This window comes from Leptodactylus fuscus, chromosome 6 (assembly GCF_031893055.1).
Source record: "Leptodactylus fuscus isolate aLepFus1 chromosome 6, aLepFus1.hap2, whole genome shotgun sequence".
In the NCBI taxonomy this organism is placed as follows: Eukaryota; Metazoa; Chordata; class Amphibia; order Anura; family Leptodactylidae; genus Leptodactylus; species Leptodactylus fuscus.
This window is the reverse complement of record NC_134270.1, coordinates 114,547,178-114,569,723: the sequence shown is the minus strand read 5'-3', so window position 1 is coordinate 114,569,723 and position 22,546 is coordinate 114,547,178. Positions and strand designations below refer to the sequence as shown.

General features: G+C 41.0%; 1 protein-coding gene across 2 annotated transcripts in view; it reads left to right on the top strand.

The window, feature by feature from the left end:
* Nucleotides 1–19,082, top strand: part of CDC27 (cell division cycle 27) — a 32,363-nt gene extending 13,281 nt beyond the window's left edge. The window contains exons 5-19 of one of the 2 annotated variants that reach the window (XM_075277100.1): nucleotides 1,241–1,338; nucleotides 1,461–1,618; nucleotides 6,844–7,055; nucleotides 7,148–7,259; nucleotides 7,758–7,873; nucleotides 10,597–10,696; nucleotides 10,964–11,171; nucleotides 13,165–13,337; nucleotides 14,041–14,193; nucleotides 14,962–15,170; nucleotides 15,964–16,081; nucleotides 16,209–16,337; nucleotides 16,447–16,521; nucleotides 17,261–17,417; nucleotides 18,133–19,082. In XM_075277100.1, coding sequence (XP_075133201.1) covers nucleotides 1,241–1,338; nucleotides 1,461–1,618; nucleotides 6,844–7,055; nucleotides 7,148–7,259; nucleotides 7,758–7,873; nucleotides 10,597–10,696; nucleotides 10,964–11,171; nucleotides 13,165–13,337; nucleotides 14,041–14,193; nucleotides 14,962–15,170; nucleotides 15,964–16,081; nucleotides 16,209–16,337; nucleotides 16,447–16,521; nucleotides 17,261–17,417; nucleotides 18,133–18,215 — 2,101 coding nt within the window. In that variant the 3' untranslated portion in view covers nucleotides 18,216–19,082. Of the gene's footprint in view, nucleotides 1–1,240; nucleotides 1,339–1,460; nucleotides 1,619–6,843; nucleotides 7,056–7,147; nucleotides 7,260–7,757; nucleotides 7,874–10,596; nucleotides 10,697–10,963; nucleotides 11,172–13,164; nucleotides 13,338–14,040; nucleotides 14,194–14,961; nucleotides 15,171–15,963; nucleotides 16,082–16,208; nucleotides 16,338–16,446; nucleotides 16,522–17,260; nucleotides 17,442–18,132 lie in introns of both variants that reach the window. The other variant, XM_075277098.1, reaches the window with a different exon arrangement.
* The last annotated feature ends 3,464 nt before the right edge of the window (nucleotides 19,083–22,546 follow it).

Below are 22,546 nucleotides of genomic sequence, written 5' to 3'. Positions count from 1 at the left end.
TGTGTATCACAGTTTTAACTATTTTTATATGTGTTCTAGGGAAAGGGGGGTGATTTGAACTTTTAATACTTTTTACTTTTTTTTTTTTTTTTTTTGCATTTATTAGACCCCCTAGGGGTGTTGAACCCCAGGGGGTCTGATCACTAATGCAATGCATTACAATGCTAATGCATTGCAAAAAATCATCCTTTCTTTTGCAGGCTGCACAGACCAGCCTGCAAAAGAGAGAATTTGCAGACAAGCCTCGGAGCCTTGTAAAGGCTCCCGGCTGTCATGGCCCTGGAGCATGCTCCAGGAGCCGGCGATCACCGGCAAAATGGCGGCGCCTAAGCGCCACCGGGAAAATGGCGCCTTTGACCGTGGTGCCGGAGGGGTTAATGCCTCTGATCGGTCCAGGGACCGATCGGAGGCATTAGAGCCGGTTGTCTACTGCTTAAAGCAGTGGACACCCGGCGGCTATGGCAGCCGCCCGGCTCCCGGGCGGTCGCCATAGTTACAGACCCGACATGCGCCGTACTATTACGGCGCATGTCGGGAAGGGGTTAAAGGGGTTACCCTAATATTGATGATGATACATTTTATTTATATGGTGGCAACATATTCCACATCAATGTAGAAATCCTTTCAATCCTTAGGCTAGGCCATCAATATTCAATCTACATAGGTCTGCCACTGGGACCCCTGCAGAACAGCTGTTCTGGAACAGCCCTGCTCCCAGTAATGTTTGAAATCCACTATCTGTATCTGTTATTTGTGGCCAGATGGGGTCCTCCAGACAGAGAGGTGTGCTTTCCTTTGTAACCCCACACTATTCTGGCTTCTTCATGGAGGTCCTGATTATGGGATCCCCATGTATTAACATCTTATGCTTTGAAAGTGTATTTGAAAATGTGATTTCTAAACCGCACCACTCCTTTCTTTCAAGGGACTTTCAAGGGACATTCACATACTGTAGATTAGTTTCAGAGACTTCAAGAACAAAAATCAGCTGCATTTATCTGAATGGGGTTGTTTTGGCGACACTCATGGATTTTTGCAATCCCCTTGTACTACGTATGAAGGCTCACTGTGGACACAGTTGACTGATTATTGCTGTAGATACCCTCACTTGTTTTTAGGGATCCAATATAGACAAAATAGGTCTTTGGATATCCTGTATCAAGAACCTTGTATGAGTTATTAGTTTTATACAAAGGTATTTTCAGCTCTTAATTGTATTCTATTGCTAATCTCTCTGCAGCAAAACAGATCGATTGGCCAAAGGATCCGAATGTTACCAAAAGAGCCTTAGTCTAAATCCTTTCCTGTGGTCCCCTTTTGAAGCGTTATGTGAAATAGGTATGAGTTACTCAAGTGGTTATTTCTGCTAACTTGCATTATTAGACATGTGATGATAATTTTCATTTGCTCCATACGAGTCTGCTTTCATATATTATTAATTTTATTTTTATTTTTTTAAGGTGAAAAGCCAGACCCCGAGCAGACCTTCAAGCTGACCTCCCTCCAGAACTTTAGTAGCTGCCTGCCGAACACTTGCACATTAATGGTAAACAACCACAACGTTATATCTCACAGGCAAGCTGACACAGTATTAATGGAGACTCCTCAAGACACTATAGTAAGTGTTTGCATGTATATAGATAGTTTTTAATGTTTCTGTCAACCTATAGATGAAACAGTAATTAAATGTTTTACACTATTGACTGTCTGTTTATTCTCTTTGGATGACAATGGGTATTTCCTATTTAGAAAGACTATTTTGCATGTACCTTTTGTATGTAAATTGCCTCAGTAGTCTTTGAATAAGTCTGTTTTTATCCATATCCTAATTAGCCTTCTCCGTGCATCGGAAGTGTCTGTGATCACAATCTGCTATTCTCTGTGTATCAGAGCAGGAGATGAGTCATCAGCACAGCAACCTCTGCTGTACACACACAGAGAATAGCAGAGGAGTGCACAGTGAGACTTCCAGTGCACAGAGAAGGCTACCGTATATACTCGAGTATAAGCCGAGTTTTTCAGCACAGTTTTTGTGCTGAAAAAGTGCTCCTCGGCTTATATTCGGGTCATTGCGGTAGTAGGCCAGGATAGCAGACCCTGCCCCCCCCCCCCCCTCCTGGCAGGAGCGTGGCGATGCTGTGGGCTCCGGTGTCTGGATGCCGGGTCCGGATGCTGGGACTGTAAATGTAATGGCGCCGCTCTGCAGAGCAGTCGCCATAGAAACCGGCACCTCCACTGTAATGCTTACAGCAGAGGTGCTGAAGCTTATGCCTGTGATCTCTGATTGTAGGCATAAGCTTCGGCATCTCCGCTGTAAGCGTTACAGCAGAGGTGCCCTCCGGAGGTGTCCTCCCCCCTTCGGCCTGCCCCATACCTTTAAAGTTGCAGGCCGGCTCCTGCACAGCGAGCTCGCAGGAGCCGACCTGTTCCGACGACAGCCAGGAGCCTAATGAAGGCTCCCAGGCCTGTCATCGCTATATTACTATATTACTACTATATTACTATATACAGTCCTATGAAAAAGTTTGGGCACCCCTATTAATCTTAATCATTTTTTGTTCTAAATATTTTGGTGTTTATAACAGCCATTTCAGTTTGATATATCTAATAACTGATGGACACAGTAATATTTCAGGATTGAAATGAGGTTTATTGTACTAACAGAAAATGTGCAATATGCATTAAACCAAAATATGACCGGTGCAAAAGTATGGGCACCTCAACAGAAAAGTGACATTAATATTTAGTAGATCCTCCTTTTGCAAAGATAACAGCCTCTAGTCGCTTCCTGTAGCTTTTAATCAGTTCCTGGATCCTGGATAAAGGTATTTTGGACAAACAATTCAAGTTCAGTTAAGTTAGATGGTCGCCGAGCATGGACAGCCCGCTTCAAATCATCCCACAGATGTTCAATGATATTCAGGTCTGGGGACTGGGATGGCCATTCCAGAACATTGTAATTGTTCCTCTGCATGAATGCCTGAGGATTTGGAGCGGTGTTTTGGATCATTGTCTTGCTGAAATATCCATCCCCGGCGTAACTTCAACTTCGTCACTGATTCTTGAACATTATTCTCAAGAATCTGCTGATACTGAGTGGAATCCATGCGACTCTCAACTTTAACAAGATTCCCGATGCTGGCATTGGCCACACAGCCCCAAAGCATGATGGAACCTCCACCAAATTTTACAGTGGGTAGCATGTGTTTTTCCTGGAATGCTGTTTCTTTTTGGACGCCATGCATAACGCCTTTTTTTTATAACCAAACAACTCAATTTTTGTTTCCAAAATGAAGCTGCCTTGTCTAAATGTGCTTTTTCATACCTCAGGCAACTCTATTTGTGGCGTACGTGCAGAAACGGCTTCTTTCTCATCACTCTCCCATACAGCTTCTATTTGTGCAAAGTGCGCTGTATAGTTGACCGATGCACAGTGACACCATCTGCAGCAAGATGATGCTGCAGCTCTTTGGAGGTGGTCTGTGGATTGTCCTTGACTGTTCTCACCATTCTTCTTCTCTGCCTTTCTGATATTTTTCTTGGCCTGCCACTTCTGGGCTTAACAAGAACTGTCCCTGTGGTCTTCCATTTCCTTACTATGTTCCTCACAGTGGAAACTGACAGGTTAAATCTCTGAGACAACTTTTTGTATCCTTCCCCTGAACAACTATGTTGAACAATCTTTGTTTTCAGATCATTTGAGAGTTGTTTTGAGTAGCCCATGATGCCACTCTTCAGAGGAGATTCAAATAGGAGATCAACTTGCAATTGGCCACCTTCAATACCTTTTCTTATGATTGGATACATCTGGCTATGAAGTTCAAAGCTCACTGAGGTTACAAAACCAATTTTGTGCTTCAGTAAGTCAGTAAAAAGTAGTTAGGGGAATTCAAATCAATAAAATGATAAGGGTGCCCATACTTTTGCACCGGTCAAATTTTGGTTTAATGCATATTGCACATTTTCTGTTAGTACAATAAACCTCATTTCAATCCTGAAATATTACTGTGTCCATCAGTTATTAGATATATCAAACTGAAATGGCTGTTGCAAACACCAAAATATTTAGAACAAAAAATGATTAAGATTAATAGGGGTGCCCAAACTTTTTCATAGGACTGTATATATAGTTAAAAAAAAAGTTTAAAAAAAATATAATAAGTTCTAAATCACTCCTTTCCCTAGAATACATATAAAGGCGGGTTCACAGCACCTGATCTCAGTTATGCAGGTTTCCGTTTTCTGTCGGCAGAAGACAGAAACCGACATTCAGTGTCTGTCGGTGAGCGTCTTCTGCTGCCCATGGCGAAACCGTTGTTTTTTGGGGGGGGTTTACCGGACATAAAGTCCTGCATGTCCGACTAAAAAAAAAAAACGGTTTTGCTGCGGAGAACAGAAGACGCTCATCGGCGGACACTCTTCAAACCCATGAATATTTCTCGGACAGGAAACGGAAACCTGCATAATGGAGATTGGGCGCTGTTGTGAACCTGCCCTCAAAGTAGAAAATGACTGTGACACACATACACATTAGATATCCCTGTGTCTGAAAGTGCCCGGTCTACTGAATATAGGGTACCTGCAGAGCTTCTATTCCGTTGGGAAGGGGTTAATAGGAGCACTGCAGATCCCCTATATTCAGCCAGGCTGAATTCCAAGTGGGGGTAAAAAAAAAACAATCCTCAAGCTCAGGGAAGGGGCAGACAGACAACCAAAACACCCCCTCCCCTTCCCCAGCATCTACTGCACCCAAGAACTCGGCCATTTTATTTTTTGAAATTTTCCAGTAGCTGCTGCATTTCTCCCCTAGGCTTATACTCGAGTCAATAAGTTTTCCCAGTTTTTTTGGTAAAATTAGGGGGGTCGGCTTATATTCGGGTCAGCTTATACTCGAGTATATACGGTAATTAGCATATGAATAAAAACAGACTTATTCAAAAACTGCTTAGGCAATTTACATATAAAAGGTACAGGTGAAATAGCCTTTCTAAAGGCTATGTATGTGCTTAGCTAAAAATGACTTTTCCCAACGATAGAGCCCCTGTAACAGCTGCTGCATTTGTAAATGAACACGACGCGTGTTCATTTCATTGAAGTCAATGGGAGTCTTAGCTTTATACGTGTATTGTGCCAAAATGAGCGCACGTTTACTCCGTGTAAATGGACCCTTAACATGCAGAGGCTAAAAAATCTGAACTACAACTGTATCTAATTTTCAACCATTGTGAGCTATACAGCCTACACTTAGGGCCCTTTCACGCTAACTAGTTGTTTTTTTTTGTTTTGTTTTTTTTTTTGTCCATATCTGATCGGTGAAAAAAATCAGAGAGCACCAAGACCCTTTATTTATACTATTCTTGGCCATTTGTGTTTGTCTGTGTGAAGAAAAAAACATTGTCTATTTTTTACTTCTACATAATTACAGATGTGGAATGATGCAGGCTCGATATTTGGAGAAGCTGCCTGTGAATTCATATCAGTGGTTGGGTAGCTCCTGCTTCTCTTGCCACCCCAGCGTTAACTACACTTCAGTGTGATCAGGCTATTCCATGATGACATTGGATACTGGGCTAATAAATGGGCGTGAAGCCTAGCCATTTCACCAACTCTAAAGCCCTACCTTAGTATTGGATGTTATCGATTAAACATCAGCCATGACTAGGGTGGTTGTAAAGAATTGAGAAAAAAATAAAGAAATAATTGGAGGTGCAACAATTTAAGATTATTACTAGCCTCTGTCTGCAACTTCGTCTTTGTGTTGTTGGGGTCGATGATCCACCTATATTCAGCAAATTGCTGCCATAAATTGTTTACCTGCTTCGGCGGCAGCCGTTCACAATGGACTCAGTATTAGCTGCGTGTTTACATAGAGAGATAACAGACCAGGCTTTATTAGCAAACTGCAATTAGGTGAAAGTCCTGGCAACAAGAGCAGTGTAATACAGCATTATGAACATAAATTCATAACAGTCGTGAAGCCACGTCATTTACTGGGATAAAAAGAAGCCTATGTGTTAATCGAGGTTACAAGCTATGTGCCAGATTTCATCCAAATCCGTTCAGCGGTTTTAGCGTGATTGTTTCACATTTATAAATGTATTATTATTATTTATATTTATTACCGGTATTATTATTATTATTATTATTATTATTATTATTATTATTATTTTATTTATAATTTTATTTTATATTTATTTTATTTATATTTTAATTTATTATTTTAGTATAGTATAGGAGGATTTTTTTTATTTTATTTTTTTTTAATTAAAAACGTTCACGGACAATCCTCTCTTACTATTTAATTAAAAAAAGAAAAAAAAATGGAGTCCAACTGAATTTTTGCAATCCAGTGGATTGAGGATATGTGGAAAATAAATACTCCTCCTAAAAAAAAAATAAAAAAAATAAAAAAATCCAGCAGTATTTAATAGTCTGGTTTCTATTTTGTCTCATCTCAAAGGTTCCTGTTCCAGAATCAGCCAGTGTACGGACTCCTAGAGCTATGCAAGAGTAACCCAATGATAATGAAGTATAGGTAGAGGTTGCTACATCAGCAGCCTCCTCCTTCTAGTGGTTCCCCAACCACTAGACCCCTGTACAGATTCCTGTAGTTGCAGTCACATGAAGGTTTTTCAGGCAGTGCAGCTGCAATGTCAATGAAGTGAAGGAGAACTGTGCTACAAGACAGCCATAATGCCATGGCATATGAGCTATATACTAAAAAAAAAAAATATAAAGATTTAAGTTCTTCCAATTTTTCACCACAAAATAAACTATTTTACGTTTTGCATGTTCTGTAGAGTGCAATTTATGCTAATATTTGTCCGTTTCTTTCTCTTGAAGGAACTAAATAGATTAAATCTGGAATCCTCCAATGTAAAATACCCCTTGAACTCTGACTCCTCAATGTCCTATATAGACCCAGCTGTTATCTCCCCTGACTCATTACCCTTGGGGACAGGTTCCTCCATCTTGGTGAAACAGGCTCAGAACAAACCAAAGACTGGGCGCAGTCTGTTAGGTGGGCCAGCAGCACTCAGCCCTCTCACACCCAGGTATTATTTTTTCCTTTTTTTTTTTTTTTGTCTTCCATCTGTAGTGTATTTATTTTCCTCTGATGTTATGTTCCTACTGTTTTTTTTGCTAGTTTTGGAATTTTGCCACTAGAAACCCCTAGCCCAGGTGATGGGTCATACTTACAAACCTATAATTCCTCCTGCGTTCTTGATGTGCCATCTTCTGGAACACCTGCTAAAAAGGTATATAATAATATAATTATTGTTATTTATAATTACTATTATTTCTTTGTATATTGGTTAAAAGTATTAAGTGCAGTGTTATTCGTTCTGTGTTTTGTTTTTTTTATTAACCTAGTGGGAACTTTATAGCCTGCTTTCTATAGAAATGAAGTTGTGGTAACTAATAGAGATGAGCGAGTACTATTCGGATCAGCCGATCCGAACAGCACGCTCTCATAAAATGACTGGACGTAGCCGGCACGCGAGTGGTTAAGCGGCCGGCTGCCGTCAAAGCGGAAGTGCCAGGTGCATCCATTAATTTCTATGGAGCGTGTTGTTCGGATCGGCAGATCCGAACAGTACGCTCTCATCTCTAGTAACTAAGTATGTGATAAAAAAAATATTCACTGCGCACCTTCCAAAATAAATATATATATATATATATATATATATATATATATATATATATATTACATACTCTTTAATGTTTACTCCTACTTTACTAATTCTTCTCCACAGTCTGTTGCCAGAATCAGCCAAGCAGGAACGAAGTCAGTGTTCTCACAGAGCGGCAACAGCCGGGACATGACTCCTGTGCTTCTCGTACAGACTCAGGGTTCCGGACCTCAGACTAGGTATGTATGTATATTCATTACAGAATCACAAGAGCACATCTTTAAAAATGGATTCGCTAAATAAATAACCTTAGCTTTATTTATTTTTTCGTATATTTAAAGCAGAAATAAGCTCTTGGACAACTTTTTTGATTTTTCTGGAAGCATTTGTGTCAATAAATTTTGTAATTCACTGTATTAAAGAGGAAGTAAAAGAAAGAGAAGAAGAAAAAAAAACAAAAAAACGCAGGATTTCATAGAAGAGAGGCTGCATTTGTTAAAGAGGACCTTTCACCATTTTGCCCACAGGCAGTTCTATATACTGCCGGAAAGCTGGCAGTGTGCTGTGCTGGGAGGAACGCCCCCTCCCTCTGCTCACAGTGCTGGTCCATAGACAAGGATTATCAGGGAGGGAGGGGAGAGTTCCTCCCGGCTCTCACAGCACAGCACAATTGGCTGTACTGTGAAGAAGGACGTCTCTGGCTAACTGTCAGAAACGCTCTTCTGACCATAGAAGAGCTACGGTACCGGACCGTAAGCTCTTCACACCGGGCCCAGATCGGGAAAGCCGACAGTGTGCTGAACTCAGCGCACTGTCAGCTTTCCGGCAGTATATAGAACTGCCTATGGGCAAAATGGTGAAAGGTCCTCTTAAACAAATGCAGCCTCTCTTCTATGAAATCCTGCGTTTTTTTGTTTTTTTTCTTCTTCTCTTTTACTTCTCTATTGAGTTGTCCCCTGCTTCTCACTGTGTACAGGGTCATAAACTGCTATATCTTGGGCATTATAAAATGTAGAAACTTGCTTTTAGCGTCGTAAGAGGGAGGAGAATCTCATCTTTTATGTGAGACTAAGGTTCTACATATATATAATTTCCAGATATATCACTGGTTGAAAAAAACAGTCTGGATTGATTGAGATATTTAGGTGTAATCAACTTTTATTAAAATTTTTAACAGTAAAACAGCGCACAATACAAGTTGTAAGTAATGCAAACCTCATAAAGTGTGTTCTAGTGGACATAAAAGGATAAAAACAGATAAGGGAAGAGAAAATCGGGAAAGAGGGGAAAGACAAGGAGACATATAAGGACACACAAACACCAAAGGGGGACACAAGGAAAAGGCAAAAGTGGCCAGGGCTGAGGGAGGGGAGGACCAGGGAGGGTCAAGAGAATAGATTAGGGAACTCGAGTAACTCCCACAGTAAAACCCACAGCGACTGAGGGATTCAAATTTAGAGGCAGTAGGAGAGTCCTTCGCAACCAAGGCCTCCATCCATCTAATGAGGAGGAACTCCTGGAGCCATTCCATCAAAGAGGGGATAACTGAGCTGCGCCAATGGCACAGAATAACCGACCTGGCAGGTGTAAGGAAGTGACACAGGAGAGCCAATTGACCACAACCTGTCCGCTGACCTTAGTGTAAAGAGAGAACAGATGGAGACCAGATGGATTGAGATATTTATATGCAGCTTGCATACAGTATAAATGTCTGAATCCTTGTGTTTCACTCAATAATACATCTTGAAATAACAAGGCTAAGACCCCACATTGCAGAAACGCACCTTTTTTTTTTTTTTTTTTTTTTGTTAATTTTGTTGCGGTTTTTTGAGCCAAAGACAAGAATGGCTACAAAAGGAATGGGAAAAATATAGGAAGTTGTTATACTTCTACCTTCTGCTCAATCTACTGCTGGCTTTGGCTCAAAAAACCGCAGCAAAATCTGAAACAAAAAAAAAAAAAGCTGCATTTCCGCAATGTGGGGCTTCAGCCTAAAGGTAGAACTGCAACCTTAGCAGGGCCAGCTCTTCGTAGAGGAGCAAATAAAGAAATGTAGGGTTTGACAGAAAGGAGACACAATTTGTTAAAGTATATTACAAAATTTATTAATGACACAAACGTTGCCAGAAAGTTGTCTGAAAGTTTAGTTATACTTTGAAGAGAAGATTGCCCTTTTAATGCTTCCAAAGGTTCACAATGCTAAATAGTGTCTTTCTGGAGGGACAGGGGATCGCTTACTAACTGTCTTTAGGGTGAAACTGAAGTCTATGCTCTCCATTACAACCAAACATGAAAAACATCTGTGTCCAAAATACAGCTTTTTGGGAAATGTTATAGATGAGCATGATTTGATGATTTGAAAGTTACATGTTCAATTTTGGCTGAAGTTGCACTTTAGAAGGCATCTAGCATGAGATGCCTTGGAAATATTATATGACTTTTTATAAGCAATTACAACAGATTCTCTCATCTCTGATTATGAAAGAACGTTTCATAAATTGAGTTAATAAGAAAAAAAAACAACTTTGTAATCTATCTTATCAAATCAAACGTGTTTCCCACTCCAACTATCAGGCCAAGTTACTTCTTAAACAGAAGTCGATAGAGACGCAGGCTGCTAGAAAGGACACATAATTGACTACAACTGCTATGTCTGATACAATGTGAGGGAGAGAACTCTTTCTGCAAAATCTTTCAAGATAAAGCTCTGCCACTACACTAAATCTACTAACTAGTCAGCAGCATCCTCATTCATTCCTTATAGACTCGTCTGAGGCTGAATACAGAGATTGTAATAACTTATTTGTATAGGATCAGAGTTTCTAATATTCACCGGCACTATTTAATTTATAACAGTAGTTTTATAAGTGGAAGTCCACTTTAATAACATTAGCTGTGAAACCTACTATATTACGACAATCATGTGTAAATTTTTATTTATAAATGTATTTTTATTTTGTAGCACTACACCTCAGGTACTGAGCCCAACAATAGCCGCCCCTCCTAACGCATTACCACGTCGAAGTTCCCGCCTTTTCACCAGCGACAGCTCCACCACCAAGGTAGGACTTTGCGATAGTGCTTGTTAAATATATATTTCTTATGTACATGGAGAAAATTAAAGGGGTTTTCATTGGTGTCTGAGCTGCAGTGATGACACACGGGCACCATACAAGGCATGATACCAACTGCTTCTGCCTCTGTGCTTAGTGTAGCATACGCATCGGAAGGCGGCCCCCCTCAGCTGATCCGTGCAGTAATCTAAAAAGCTATGTGAAAATAAGTAACTTTTTTTGTTTGTTTGTTTTTATTCTTCTCCCGTGTTACAGGAGAACAGTAAAAAACTGAAAATGAAATTTCCACCCAAAATCCCAAACCGTAAAACCAAAAGCAAAACAAATAAAGGTGGTGTTACACAAGCCAACATGAACGAGAGTCTGGAAATTAGTAAGCTTGATTCCTCAATCATCTCCGAAGGCAAAATTTCCAATGTAGGCCCTCAGATCCAAGCACTGACAATACAAAAGGCAGCAGCAGGTGAGTAGTGTGCTATAGTACTGGGTTATATGGTAATTGTGCTACAATGTTTAGAAATTCAGATTGCCCTTACCAGACCCTGATCAGGAAACTATATTCAGAGGTAGATTTTTATGGGAGATATCCCAGTTTATAAGTCTGGGATATTTTAAATATATCGGCTTGGGTTGCAGGGCTGTGGAGTCAGTAGGCCGAACTACTGACTCAGACTTCTACTTTTCCACAAAACAAAAAAAGGCTCCTCAAATACTACAACGGACCATATGCATAGCAAACACTAAAATACCAAAAAATGGCCGTATTAGAAAGAATTATCAAAGAGAGAATACGTGCCAACATGTATAAAACATAGAAATCTTATTATCATAAAATAATGTCAGCAGGGCAGATGTAATAAGCCAGTGAGAAGACGAAGACCAGGAATGAGCGCTGTATACACGGCTATGGACGCAGCCATAAATCAGCTGCCCTCTGACCCGGCAGACACGTGATCCGCCGGGAGCAGTGTCCTGCCAGAGCTGCTGGGTCCTACAGGACTCAGATCAGCTCTGCATACTGTGTATACAGTGTGCAGGAGTCTGTATTCCTCCTGTAACTGAGGTTAAATGTACCAGCCCCAGTTATAGGAGAAATCGGCCTCAAGTACAAAAAAAAAGTGATCAGATGTCCCCAAAGGTCTCTTATCACCTTATGGGGACACAATCTGGAAAAAAATAAAATAAAAATATAATAAAAAAGTTTTAAAAAAATGTAAATAAAATAATAATAAAAAATAAATAAATACGCTAATAAAACGCCGTTATTAAAGGTTATAGCCCCGCCCCCGATGACACCATACAAAATAAAAATTACCGTAACGGAGAGGAAAAACTATTTTATAAAGTTTTTCAGTGACACTTTGTGTTATTAAATTTAAAAAAAATTATAAATTGAAAACCAGACACAATTTCCCTCCTATTTTGTTTATATTTTCCTGGATATAAAAAAAAAATTAAAACACATTTGAAAATAAAAATAAAGCTCTATGTGTCCCCGAAAAAAGACGCAAAAATTAGTTGACTAAGACATACGAGAAAAATTTTACAGACCTCAAAACCGCACATACGTAATAAACCTAAAATGTGTCTGGTCCTGGACCACAAATTGGCCCGGTACTGAAGTGGTTAAAAAGGTTGTCCAGGCTAAACGTAATTTTACTAATTAGGATGGGGAAGTTGGGGGGTGAATAACCTCACTCACCTGTCCCCGATGCTCCGGTGTCCTACCAGGGTGGTCCAGTCCTACAGCTCAGCTGCCTTCTTGCTGTTGAATGTCTCACCAGCTATAACATCCCAGTTCCCTTCCTGAGGTTCCTGATTGGCCTCAGCACTCATGTGATTGCTAAAGCCAATCAGTAGCCTCAGGAAGGGAAACGGGGATGTCACAGATAATAATGTCCCCAGTTCCCTTCTTGAAGCTACTGATTGGCCTCAGCTGTCCCGTGCGGTAGACAGCAACAGAGCTGCCGGTCTGGACCGTGCGGAAAGGCCCTGGAGACTGGTGGGTATGGCCTGATCAATTAAAATTTTAGTCTGGGCAACCCCTTTAAGGAGACCTAATAGCCATTTTGGAGCCTTCAGTAACTTACTGACTCCACAGCCCTGTTGGGATGTCCTGATTGATTTAGAAAATAGTAGGTCATGCAACTTTCTTATATATTGTACATGCATTTCAAATTTGGTGGCACAACTTTTATCCATGCAATAGGCCCCTGTATACAAAACAAAAAAAAGTGTCGCCCCCAGATTAGTGCATGGATTTGCATCTAATAGAATGGGCTAAAGAAGATGCTGTCATTTGACCATTACAATTACGTCGTGTTATCCCTATCTAGTCATTTCACAGGTGAACAATAGTTTGAGACACAGAACATATTAGGAATAGGAACAGCAGCAGTGTCAGTTGTCACTTTCTGTCTGTCAGATGTTTATGTTCTGTCATTTTGTTATCCTAGAAGGGTTAATGAGCCTCTTGAGGGATATGGGAAAAGGCTATGTAGCCTTGTGCTCCTACAACTGTAAAGAAGCTATCAACATACTGAGCCACCTACCTTCCCATCACTACAACACAGGTTGGGTACTGTGTCAGATTGGCAGAGCCTATTTCGAGTTAGCCGAATATTTACAGGTAAGAGATTGTTTTGGGGTTTTTTTTCTCACAGTTGTATAGATTTATTTAACTCTTTAACAAAACCACACCAGATGTTTATTCAGATGCCACTGACTTTGCAGTAGGGGCTTAACTGGCACACTTGCCTGTTATGCTGTGGGTTGAGCACAGATTTCAGTCAGGATTCTATGTTGAAATCCCCACCCAATACAATGATTTATCCCAAGAGTTGTCGATGGTTTAGTACATTGATGCCCTATCCTATGTCATTATCAATTTGATGGAGGTGTGAATGTTGGCACTCCTGCCAGGTACTCTGTGCAACTTTTTCACAACAAGAAAGCTACAAAAGTGATGAAAGATGCACTAAGGCATTCTGGTACAATGCAGTGGAAAAGGGACTTGCATAGATGATAATGAAGGTACTAGCTGAACAAATACGTTTACTGCCTGTATTCTTAAGATGATTTATGCTTTACAGTATTTCTAACTTAAATCCAGAAAGTCAGGAATGAGTGATTATCTGTCATCTGAAATACAAGAGTAAAGGTGACAGTGGAGGAGGTATACTAACTGTATCTCTACAGAAATGTATCTGTGCTCGCCATAGTAAACACATGTACCAAGATTTTTCTAGTTAGAAGTGCAGAACTTTTATGCTACACATTTTATTTTTAGATTTTATTTTGTAGTGCCTAAGTGCTGCTATTTGTTTATGCAGGCAGAGCGTGTGTTTTCGGAGGTGCGCAGGATTGAAAACTATCGTGTTGAGGGCATGGAAATTTACTCCACCACGCTATGGCATTTACAGAAGGATGTGGCACTCTCTGTACTCTCCAAGGACCTCACAGATATGGACAAGAATTCACCGGAGGTGAGGGTTATGAATTTGGAGAATCTCTTGAGTATGCCCAGTTAGGTTTCAAAGCACAGTTGTAGTTCTAGATGGGGATTTTGACAACTTACATTTGACATATCTGATAACATGTACGATAAATGTCAGATAGGTTTGGGTCTTGCCTATGCGATTTTAGAAAACAAGTCCCACCCTCTTGTGATGTTGGCTGTGGTGGTTGTAAAAGGAAGGAAAAGCCACAAAATGTCAGCCATTCAAGTCAATGACTTTCCGTGTGAGTCCCACCTATGAGACCCTTAGTGCTCGTTCACACAGGCACAGAGGGGGCGGATTATGGCGCAGAATCCACATCATAATCCTCCCCCCTCACAATGGTGGTCTATGTAGTTTTTTGCCACTAGCGGAAAAAAGAAGCGACATGACCTTTCTTGAGGCGGATTCTGCCTCAGGAAGTCAATACAAGTGAATGGGAGGAGGAAACCGCGTCACGTTTTTTTCGCTAAATACCGCAATGCTGTTTTTTAAGGTCCGTTCACTGTGCAGGAGGGAAAACCGCCTGCCGTTTTTTTGAGGCGGTTTTTACCAAAATCTGCTCCAAAAAACACCTCAGTGTCCAAAAACCGCTTCCTAATTCCTGAAGCATTTTTTTCCGGACCAAATCACGCCACCCCTATTCACGTGTGAACTAAGCCTTATGGTAGATCCTACAGATGTTATTAATGACCTACACACTGTTACATATTAATTTACACATCCAGAATACTTTAACAATATTTGTCATTTCAGGCTTGGTGCGCTGCTGGAAACTGTTTCAGTCTGCAAAGGGAGCATGATATTGCCATTAAGTTCTTCCAGCGGGCCATTCAAGTGGATCCTGGCTATGCATATGCTTTTACGCTGTTAGGACATGAATTTGTACTAACGGAGGAGTTGGACAAAGCACTTGCCTGCTTCAGGAATGCCATCCGTGTCAACCCTAGACATTATAATGCATGGTGAGTTACATGGTATTCCATTACTGCTACTCTATTTCATGTTGAAGGATTGGGAAAAAAATGGCTGCTTTTGTTTCAAAAGCCATGCTACATCTGACAAAGGTTGTGGCACTGCAGCTCAGCTCCATGGAAGTAAAAGGAGTTGACCTTCAATACACCACATGGTCAGTGGACATGGAACTGTTTTGGAGCAAGGCAGACATGTTTTTTGAATCTTAGAAACCTCTTAGGCTTAGTTTACATGCAAATCTGCGTGTGCATATTCCGTCGCAGCAGCTGCAACGAGATGCCGGTGCTGTGCCCAGCATCCCGTCGCGGCTTTCTGCTCTGGATTAGGCCCAAATGAATGGGCGTAGTCCTGAGGGTGCTGCCGCGAGACGGACACCGCAGCTGATTCATAACTGCTCTTCGTCTGGGTTCTGCATATTTGGAACTTTAGGTTTCCAGGCTGGTCATGACCTCTCACCTCCTACTCTTCCTCACACACTTTTTCCTAATATAATATATATATTATAGGGACTAATCTACAACTCCCACAATATATATCATGACAAGGAACAGGAAGAGGGGGTAGAAGACAGAGTTGGGTTTCAGAAATGTAGGAGCTAACTAAAAAAACTCAAGTCTCTGAACATGCAGAACCAGGGCTACAAGCTAGCTAGTTTTGTTTCACATATAGCACTTTAATGTTTCTGTAATGCCATGGCCTCACACTTGCAGATATTTTACTTCACTTTAGAGGTAAATACAACCCATAAACCGATGACTTTCTTCTTTTGCCTCATTGCCTTAGGTATGGTCTTGGAATGATTTACTACAAGCAAGAGAAATTTAGCTTGGCAGAGATGCATTTCCAGAAAGCATTAGATATCAACCCACAAAGTTCAGTATTGTTGTGCCATATAGGAGTGGTAAGTGGTGTTTTGTTCCTGTTAATAGTGAGTCATCCGTTATTCATAATTCCCATAATTGAGTATGAGACTCTATGTTCATGGTCATAGCATTTCAAGCGACTTCACATGTATTATTTTGTTATAGGTACAGCACGCGCTCAAGAAATCAGATAAGGCTTTGGATACTCTTAACAAAGCCATTTCCATAGATCCCAAAAACCCACTATGCAAATTCCACCGAGCCTCCATTTTGTTTGCCAATGAGAAATATAAGGTATGATTATTGTAGCTTCTGATGTGTATACCGTATCAGTTTTATGATGTGTTTTTTTGGGGGGTTTTGTGTGTGTGTGTGTTATCTCATTTTTATTTTTTCATATTAGTCTGCACTGCAAGAGCTGGAGGAGTTAAAACAGATTGTCCCCAAGGAATCCTTAGTTTACTTTTTAATAGGAAAGGTAAGAGTAAAGTGCAACTTATCAATGACCGCAGTCAGTCATGTGACCATGTTTCCCTTCTTGAGATGTTGACTGATTAGTGGGGGTTACTGAAACAGCATTATTGGCTGTGTGACGCTAGGTTCACACCTGCGTTCTACTCTCCGTTCTGTGCTTTCCGTCTTCTGCATGCCAGAAGACTGAAAGCACAGACCGAGTCCGGCCGTGAGCGGCGGTGAGCGTTTTATGCTCTCCGCCGCGAAACCGGATTCTTTAATCCGGACACAGAGTACTGCATGTTCGACTGTGTCCGGATTAAAAAACCCGGTTTCGCGGCGGAGAGCATAAAACGCTCACCGCCGCTCACAGCCGCACAGCTTTCTCACCCATTCAAATGAATGGGTGAGAGAGACTCCTGCAGGTTTCCGTCTCCTGCTCTGTTTTATGCAGGAAACCGAAACCTGCATTACGGAGAGGACAACGCAGATGTGAACGAGCCCTTAGGCTGTTTCTGTAACTTCCATTTACATTTTGTGGAACTGCAGAAATAGCATATAACAGCCACGTTCACCAATTTATGAAAGTCCAAGCCACCTTGGGGGCAGAGATTTGGGTATCCTAATCTCTGTCATAAAAAAACAGAGAATAAAATAACCCTTTAAGTCTGAAAGGGTTAAAATAGAACCTCAAAGAAACACTATAAATATTTTTGGTAACAAAGTTTTGTAATCTTACAGTATATCACAATCCTCATCCACAGGTGTATAAGAAGCTTGGTCAGACACACTTGGCCCTTATGAATTTTTCATGGGCCATGGACTTGGATCCCAAAGGAGCAAATAACCAGATCAAAGAGGCCATAGATAAGCGATACCTGCCAGATGATGAAGAGGCTGTGACACAAGAGGAACAAATCAGTGAGTGCTACCCATATGAAACAGGTAAGGGAGGCTTGGGGCCACAGGTGTATTCACATGTGAGATTTTGAAAAGTATTTTTGCTGCAATTTTTAGAATGCTCAGGCAAACCAAAATCCTGCAGTTCTGCAATATAACTCTAAAAAAGTAACTAGACCGGCACATGTGAATACATCTTAAGGCTACGTTTGGGTTTTGTTCATGTGTGGTTTTGGAAATCAAAACCAGGAATTAAATGAGAAAAAAAAAATTGTAAAATTTTTCTCCGTGTTTAGGCAGCGCTTTAACTGCTCCATTAAAACATCTTCATTGTCACATCCGGGCATACTTCTACCTTATACTTGATGGTTATGGAAGGATTATCTGATTAGTAACTAGATGGTTATAGATTGTGAAAAATAGTGTATATGTGAAATATTAAAGCTAGGAAAAAGACCTATATACTTTTTTTTTTTTTTTAATATCCTCTCCCCTTTAAAAGAATGGTTATCTGTGACCTGCAGATGGAGCCCTGTATTGAAAACAAAGCCGACAGATGTATTTTAAATGGTCGCTGTATTTTATCTTTACTGCCAGGTTATTTAAAGAGAAACGTTGAAGTCTTCAATATTTCAGTTAAAAGGCTGCCGTCTTATTTCTGAAATCAGAAGGCGTCAGCTTGCGCTGGCATCATTCTCATGATAATTAACAGACGTCTTCTTTTGTTTCTTTCAAGTGGGAACTGATGAGTCGCAAGAGAGCAGCATGACGGATGCAGATGACACACAATTGCACGCCGCTGAGAGTGATGAGTTTTAAACTGCCCCTCACTCCCCACCGGACATGTGGTGCAGTGGTGTCTGACTGTTATTTTACTCCGCAGCACCCCAGCCTCACCCTTGCCTTCTCAAACGCCTTTCATGGGCCGCCATTTTGTATCATCATCATCATTGCCTCTGTCATCATTATCAGCCATTCCTCCTTCCCCTCCTGATTTTAAAGTCCTGCAGAGAATTAAAGACTGTGCAATATGTGGGTAGCATTCGGCTTCCTGCTTTTTTTTTTTTTCTTTACTCCGCCTTTTAAGGCTACTAGGGCTGCGAAGTGGGTGCGCATTCTATTAGTTGAACCCATGAGTGGTGGCCTGTTCATACCCCAGAAGATGATTATCAAGCGAGTGCAAGACCTACTTCAGAGGCATGTCTCCTAAAGTAAAAGCCTTATAAGCTTAAGTCGTCCTATGCGTTCTCAGACGTGGGAAAAGGAATTGAAGAAGCCTTTTTGCTTGGATAATATTTATTCAGCATATTGTTCTAAAGATGAGGTGGTGGCATCATGTGACGCCCTTTCATGGTACACCTACAGAGAACCTGGAAACCATGAAATACAGACCCTGTGACAAACTCCTGTCGGTCCCTTTCCTATGTGGTACTTTTTTAAACAAAGCCTCAGCCCTTTTTAAACTGAGATGAAGCGTCTTACAGGGTTCCATTTAGATTCAGTGCTACTTTTGCCTGGGTGAAATTTTGTTAAAACATTGATTTTGTAAATTTAGGATTACACCATAATGACCTGACTGAGCCGGATTCCTATTAGGCTGCAGTTGCCCACAGCTTTTGTAGCACTTTTTGCAAATTTGTTTACATTTTGGGGGGGCTCAGTTGTGGCCAGATGTTACTTTAAAGGGGGGGGAGGGGGTAACTGCTTTCTATTATTGATAGCCTATCCTTAGGCTGTAGTACATAAACCTGCCACTACAAATTGTATGGCAAGTGTGCAGCACAGTGGTGTGTAAACATTAGTAGGAGCCATGTGGTCTCGAGATAGCTAAGCTGATCGGACCCCCACAAATCTGCTGTTCCGGAACAACGCAGCTCTCAGTATTGTTTACATACTGTTGCGCTGTGCTCTTGCTTTACAGTTTGTAACGGCAGGTTTAGGGACTGCAGTGTTGAAGTCTGTTACCATTTGCGATTGAGCAGTTTGGCTCTTGGCATGTAAACATTACCTGTGCAAATTATCTGTGGGGGTCCCTGCTGTCAAACCCCCACAGGTCTAACATTGATGGCCTAGTTTAGAGATGGACCATCAATAATAGAAAGCAGATAACTCATTTTAAAGTCTATAAGAAGTTATTGAAAAGTAGAGATGAGCGAGTATTGTTCGAAACGGCAGTTTCGAATAGCACGCACCCATAGGAATGAATGGAGCCGGCCGGCACGCAGACGGGGCCGGCGTCCTGCTGCTTAACCCCCTGCATGCCAGCTGCGTCCATTCATTCCTATGGGTGCATGCTATTCGAAACTGCCGTTTCGAACAGTACTCGCTCATCTCTATTGAAAAGTGTAAATACTTTTGTGGTTTTTGGGTTTTTTTGTTTTTTTTCTGGGTAAAAATACCAAAAAAACACATGACAATTGTTGCCAAAACACTTGAAATTTTCTTTTAACAAACAATTAAAGAAGCTGCTCTTCTCCAGAAGATAAGCCCCCTGATATGCCGATCAACAGCTTTCTCTCCTCTCCCCATAGAGAATGCGTATACGATTATTTGAGCCAAGTATACATGTGTATTGGAAAATAAGGAGACGAGTATCTTGGGCTTGGTTCACACATCAGTATAACATCCATCCCTTTGAATTTAGTTTGAGACTAAAAACGGACTGATGCACATACTGATTGTATACTGACACCTTTTTATGCTGTTAGCAAAAGTAGCAATTGTAAACAGAGTAGAGATAAGGACATATTTTATATGAGATAAGGACATTTATTATATGTCCTTATCTCTACTCTGTTTACAATTTTCTATTTTAATCCCCTCATCTGTCCTCTAGGGGACAGTGTTTGCTATCAGCATAAAAAGGTGTCAGTATACAAACAGTATGTGTATCAGTCCGTTTTTAGTCTCAAACTGAATTCAAACAGACGGATGGCATACTGATGTGTGAACCAAGCCTTGCATGTATGTCTCACCTGATCTTAGGCTTCTCCCAAGGACAGGGCAAAAGTATTGTAATTCCAGAAAACCCCTTTAAGCTTAGATATGGAGAGCAAAACATTTGATAACATCCTCAGTTTTCTTGCTCTGCCTTGTTAGGAAATCCATGGTTGTATATATGTTTTGGGGTGTAGAGTAGATTACTGATGAGTCCTATCACATGCCCGATCTTTCCATCAGAAAAAAAGGGATGTTACTTTAATGGCTATTGGCTGTTTATTTCACCGAAGGTATATTAAAATTTTGAAAGTGCATATTTGCAATGATATCCCTCATCTAAATATACAATTCAAGCCGCCATTTTGCTTGCTTTACACAAGATCCTGTCTGACCTATCAAGTGGTAATAAACTCAAGACTCCACTTTCCACCTCATGGTTCAGGTTTTCTGTAGGAGAGTTGTCACCATCCCTTCTCTCTGCTCAGGTTTCCTGTCCCAATGCTCCAGGCCCACCCAGTCTTCATCATCTTGCATTTGGTGACTTGAATCGGAATCAGGAGGCTAAAACAATTCCCTGTAAAATTGCTGGCATACTGTCTAATGGATTACATGCCCGTATCTGCCAGCCAGGCCAACAATGATGGACAGTTGTTCTTGGGCACTGGTCTCACTGGTAGAGCGGGAGTCCTTTTTATTGTGTGGATGTGATTTTTGTCTTTTTATTTCCTAACCCCCTCCCTTTTTTTATTTTGGGAAGTGTACAGTGTTCCATTATTTGGGCAGGAGGTTCCTGTTTAATATATTTTGCGAATCATTTAAGGATGTGAAAAATAAAAAGTTATTTTAAAAATGTCACCAATAAAGTTAATGGATTGACAGAACTAGAGTGGAATATGCAGGCTGAGATTCTCCAGTAGAGCCAAGTACAATGAGCTGCAATAGGTACCATTAAGTGATGCCAGTCCCGGTATGGAATTAAACCATAGAATTTCACAGGATATACTTAGTTTTTACAGTCTTTAATAAATCTTATGGGTAGAAAGCAGTGTGGACACACAGTGAATTTGTATTGTATCATGTGTGAATACTGCATTAAAGTGGATCTATCAGCTTAAATGGGCTTTCCAGGCTAAAAATGTTGATGATCCATCCTATGGATAGGTCATTATTATCCGATTAATGAGGATACATTAGGCACTGCCACGGATCAGCTGCTCTCAGAATGGTGCAGGAAGCAGACAGCTCTGTTCCCTGTGTACTGGTCTAACTAGGTTATTGCAGATCAGAGTCCAGTAACCTGCGGGCATAGACCTGGCCGCCTCCTGCTCTATTCTTCTCTCATGTATTGGCTGTACAGAAGGACTGCAGCTCTTCTCCCAAGTGAGTGGAAGCTGATCTCTGCAGTAAGCTAATAACTGTGGATGTCAGACCACCAAAAATCTTCTATTGAATTAGCTATGCTTATCATAAATCTGGTTAGACTGGAAAACCCCTTTAGGCTGGTGCCATGTAGCAGGCCTCAGCAAAATGGCGCTCTGGGAAAACCACCGCAGCCACGCATCACAGGTGTTTCCCACAGAGGTTTCCTCTGCAGACCTTCTGCTTCCATTATACCTACACGGAAATGGAGTTTCAGTAGGTGGTATTGACATGCTGCAATGGTTTTGGGAATTTCAGCATGTCCGCTGCGCATATTTTCCAGCAATGTGGTTCCTTAAATAAGAGCAGAATATTCTAGCTACAGGCTGCGCACCCAGTAGCCAAAGTGGCACTAATTATGTGCAGTTTAGCTACTAAGGAGCTTGGAAAGAATACACTGGGGACACAGAGAGACTATACTTATAATAAGCTCCTCCAGGAGTCATGTATTGCACAGTCAATATAGCTGTAATTTGTATTATATTGAATGTACTTTAATCCTATCTGATGACTTTGAAAGATCTGGCAAATATAACAGTTTTTCAAGTCTAAACTTGAGTTTTAGGCTTTAATGTTTGGAGCCTCTGTTGGGTGTTTCAGCAGTTTAAATGGCATGTCCTGTCCTGCAAAGTAAGGCTCCTTACACACAAACATGTGCTTTTTCAGTGTGCTAGCCATGTTTTTCAGAACTAGCACACTGACCCTTTTATTTCTAAAGCCACATACACATGTCCATGTATTCAGCTGTCAGAGTGGGTCCTATGCCTGTCCATTTTGCATCCCTAGCTCAT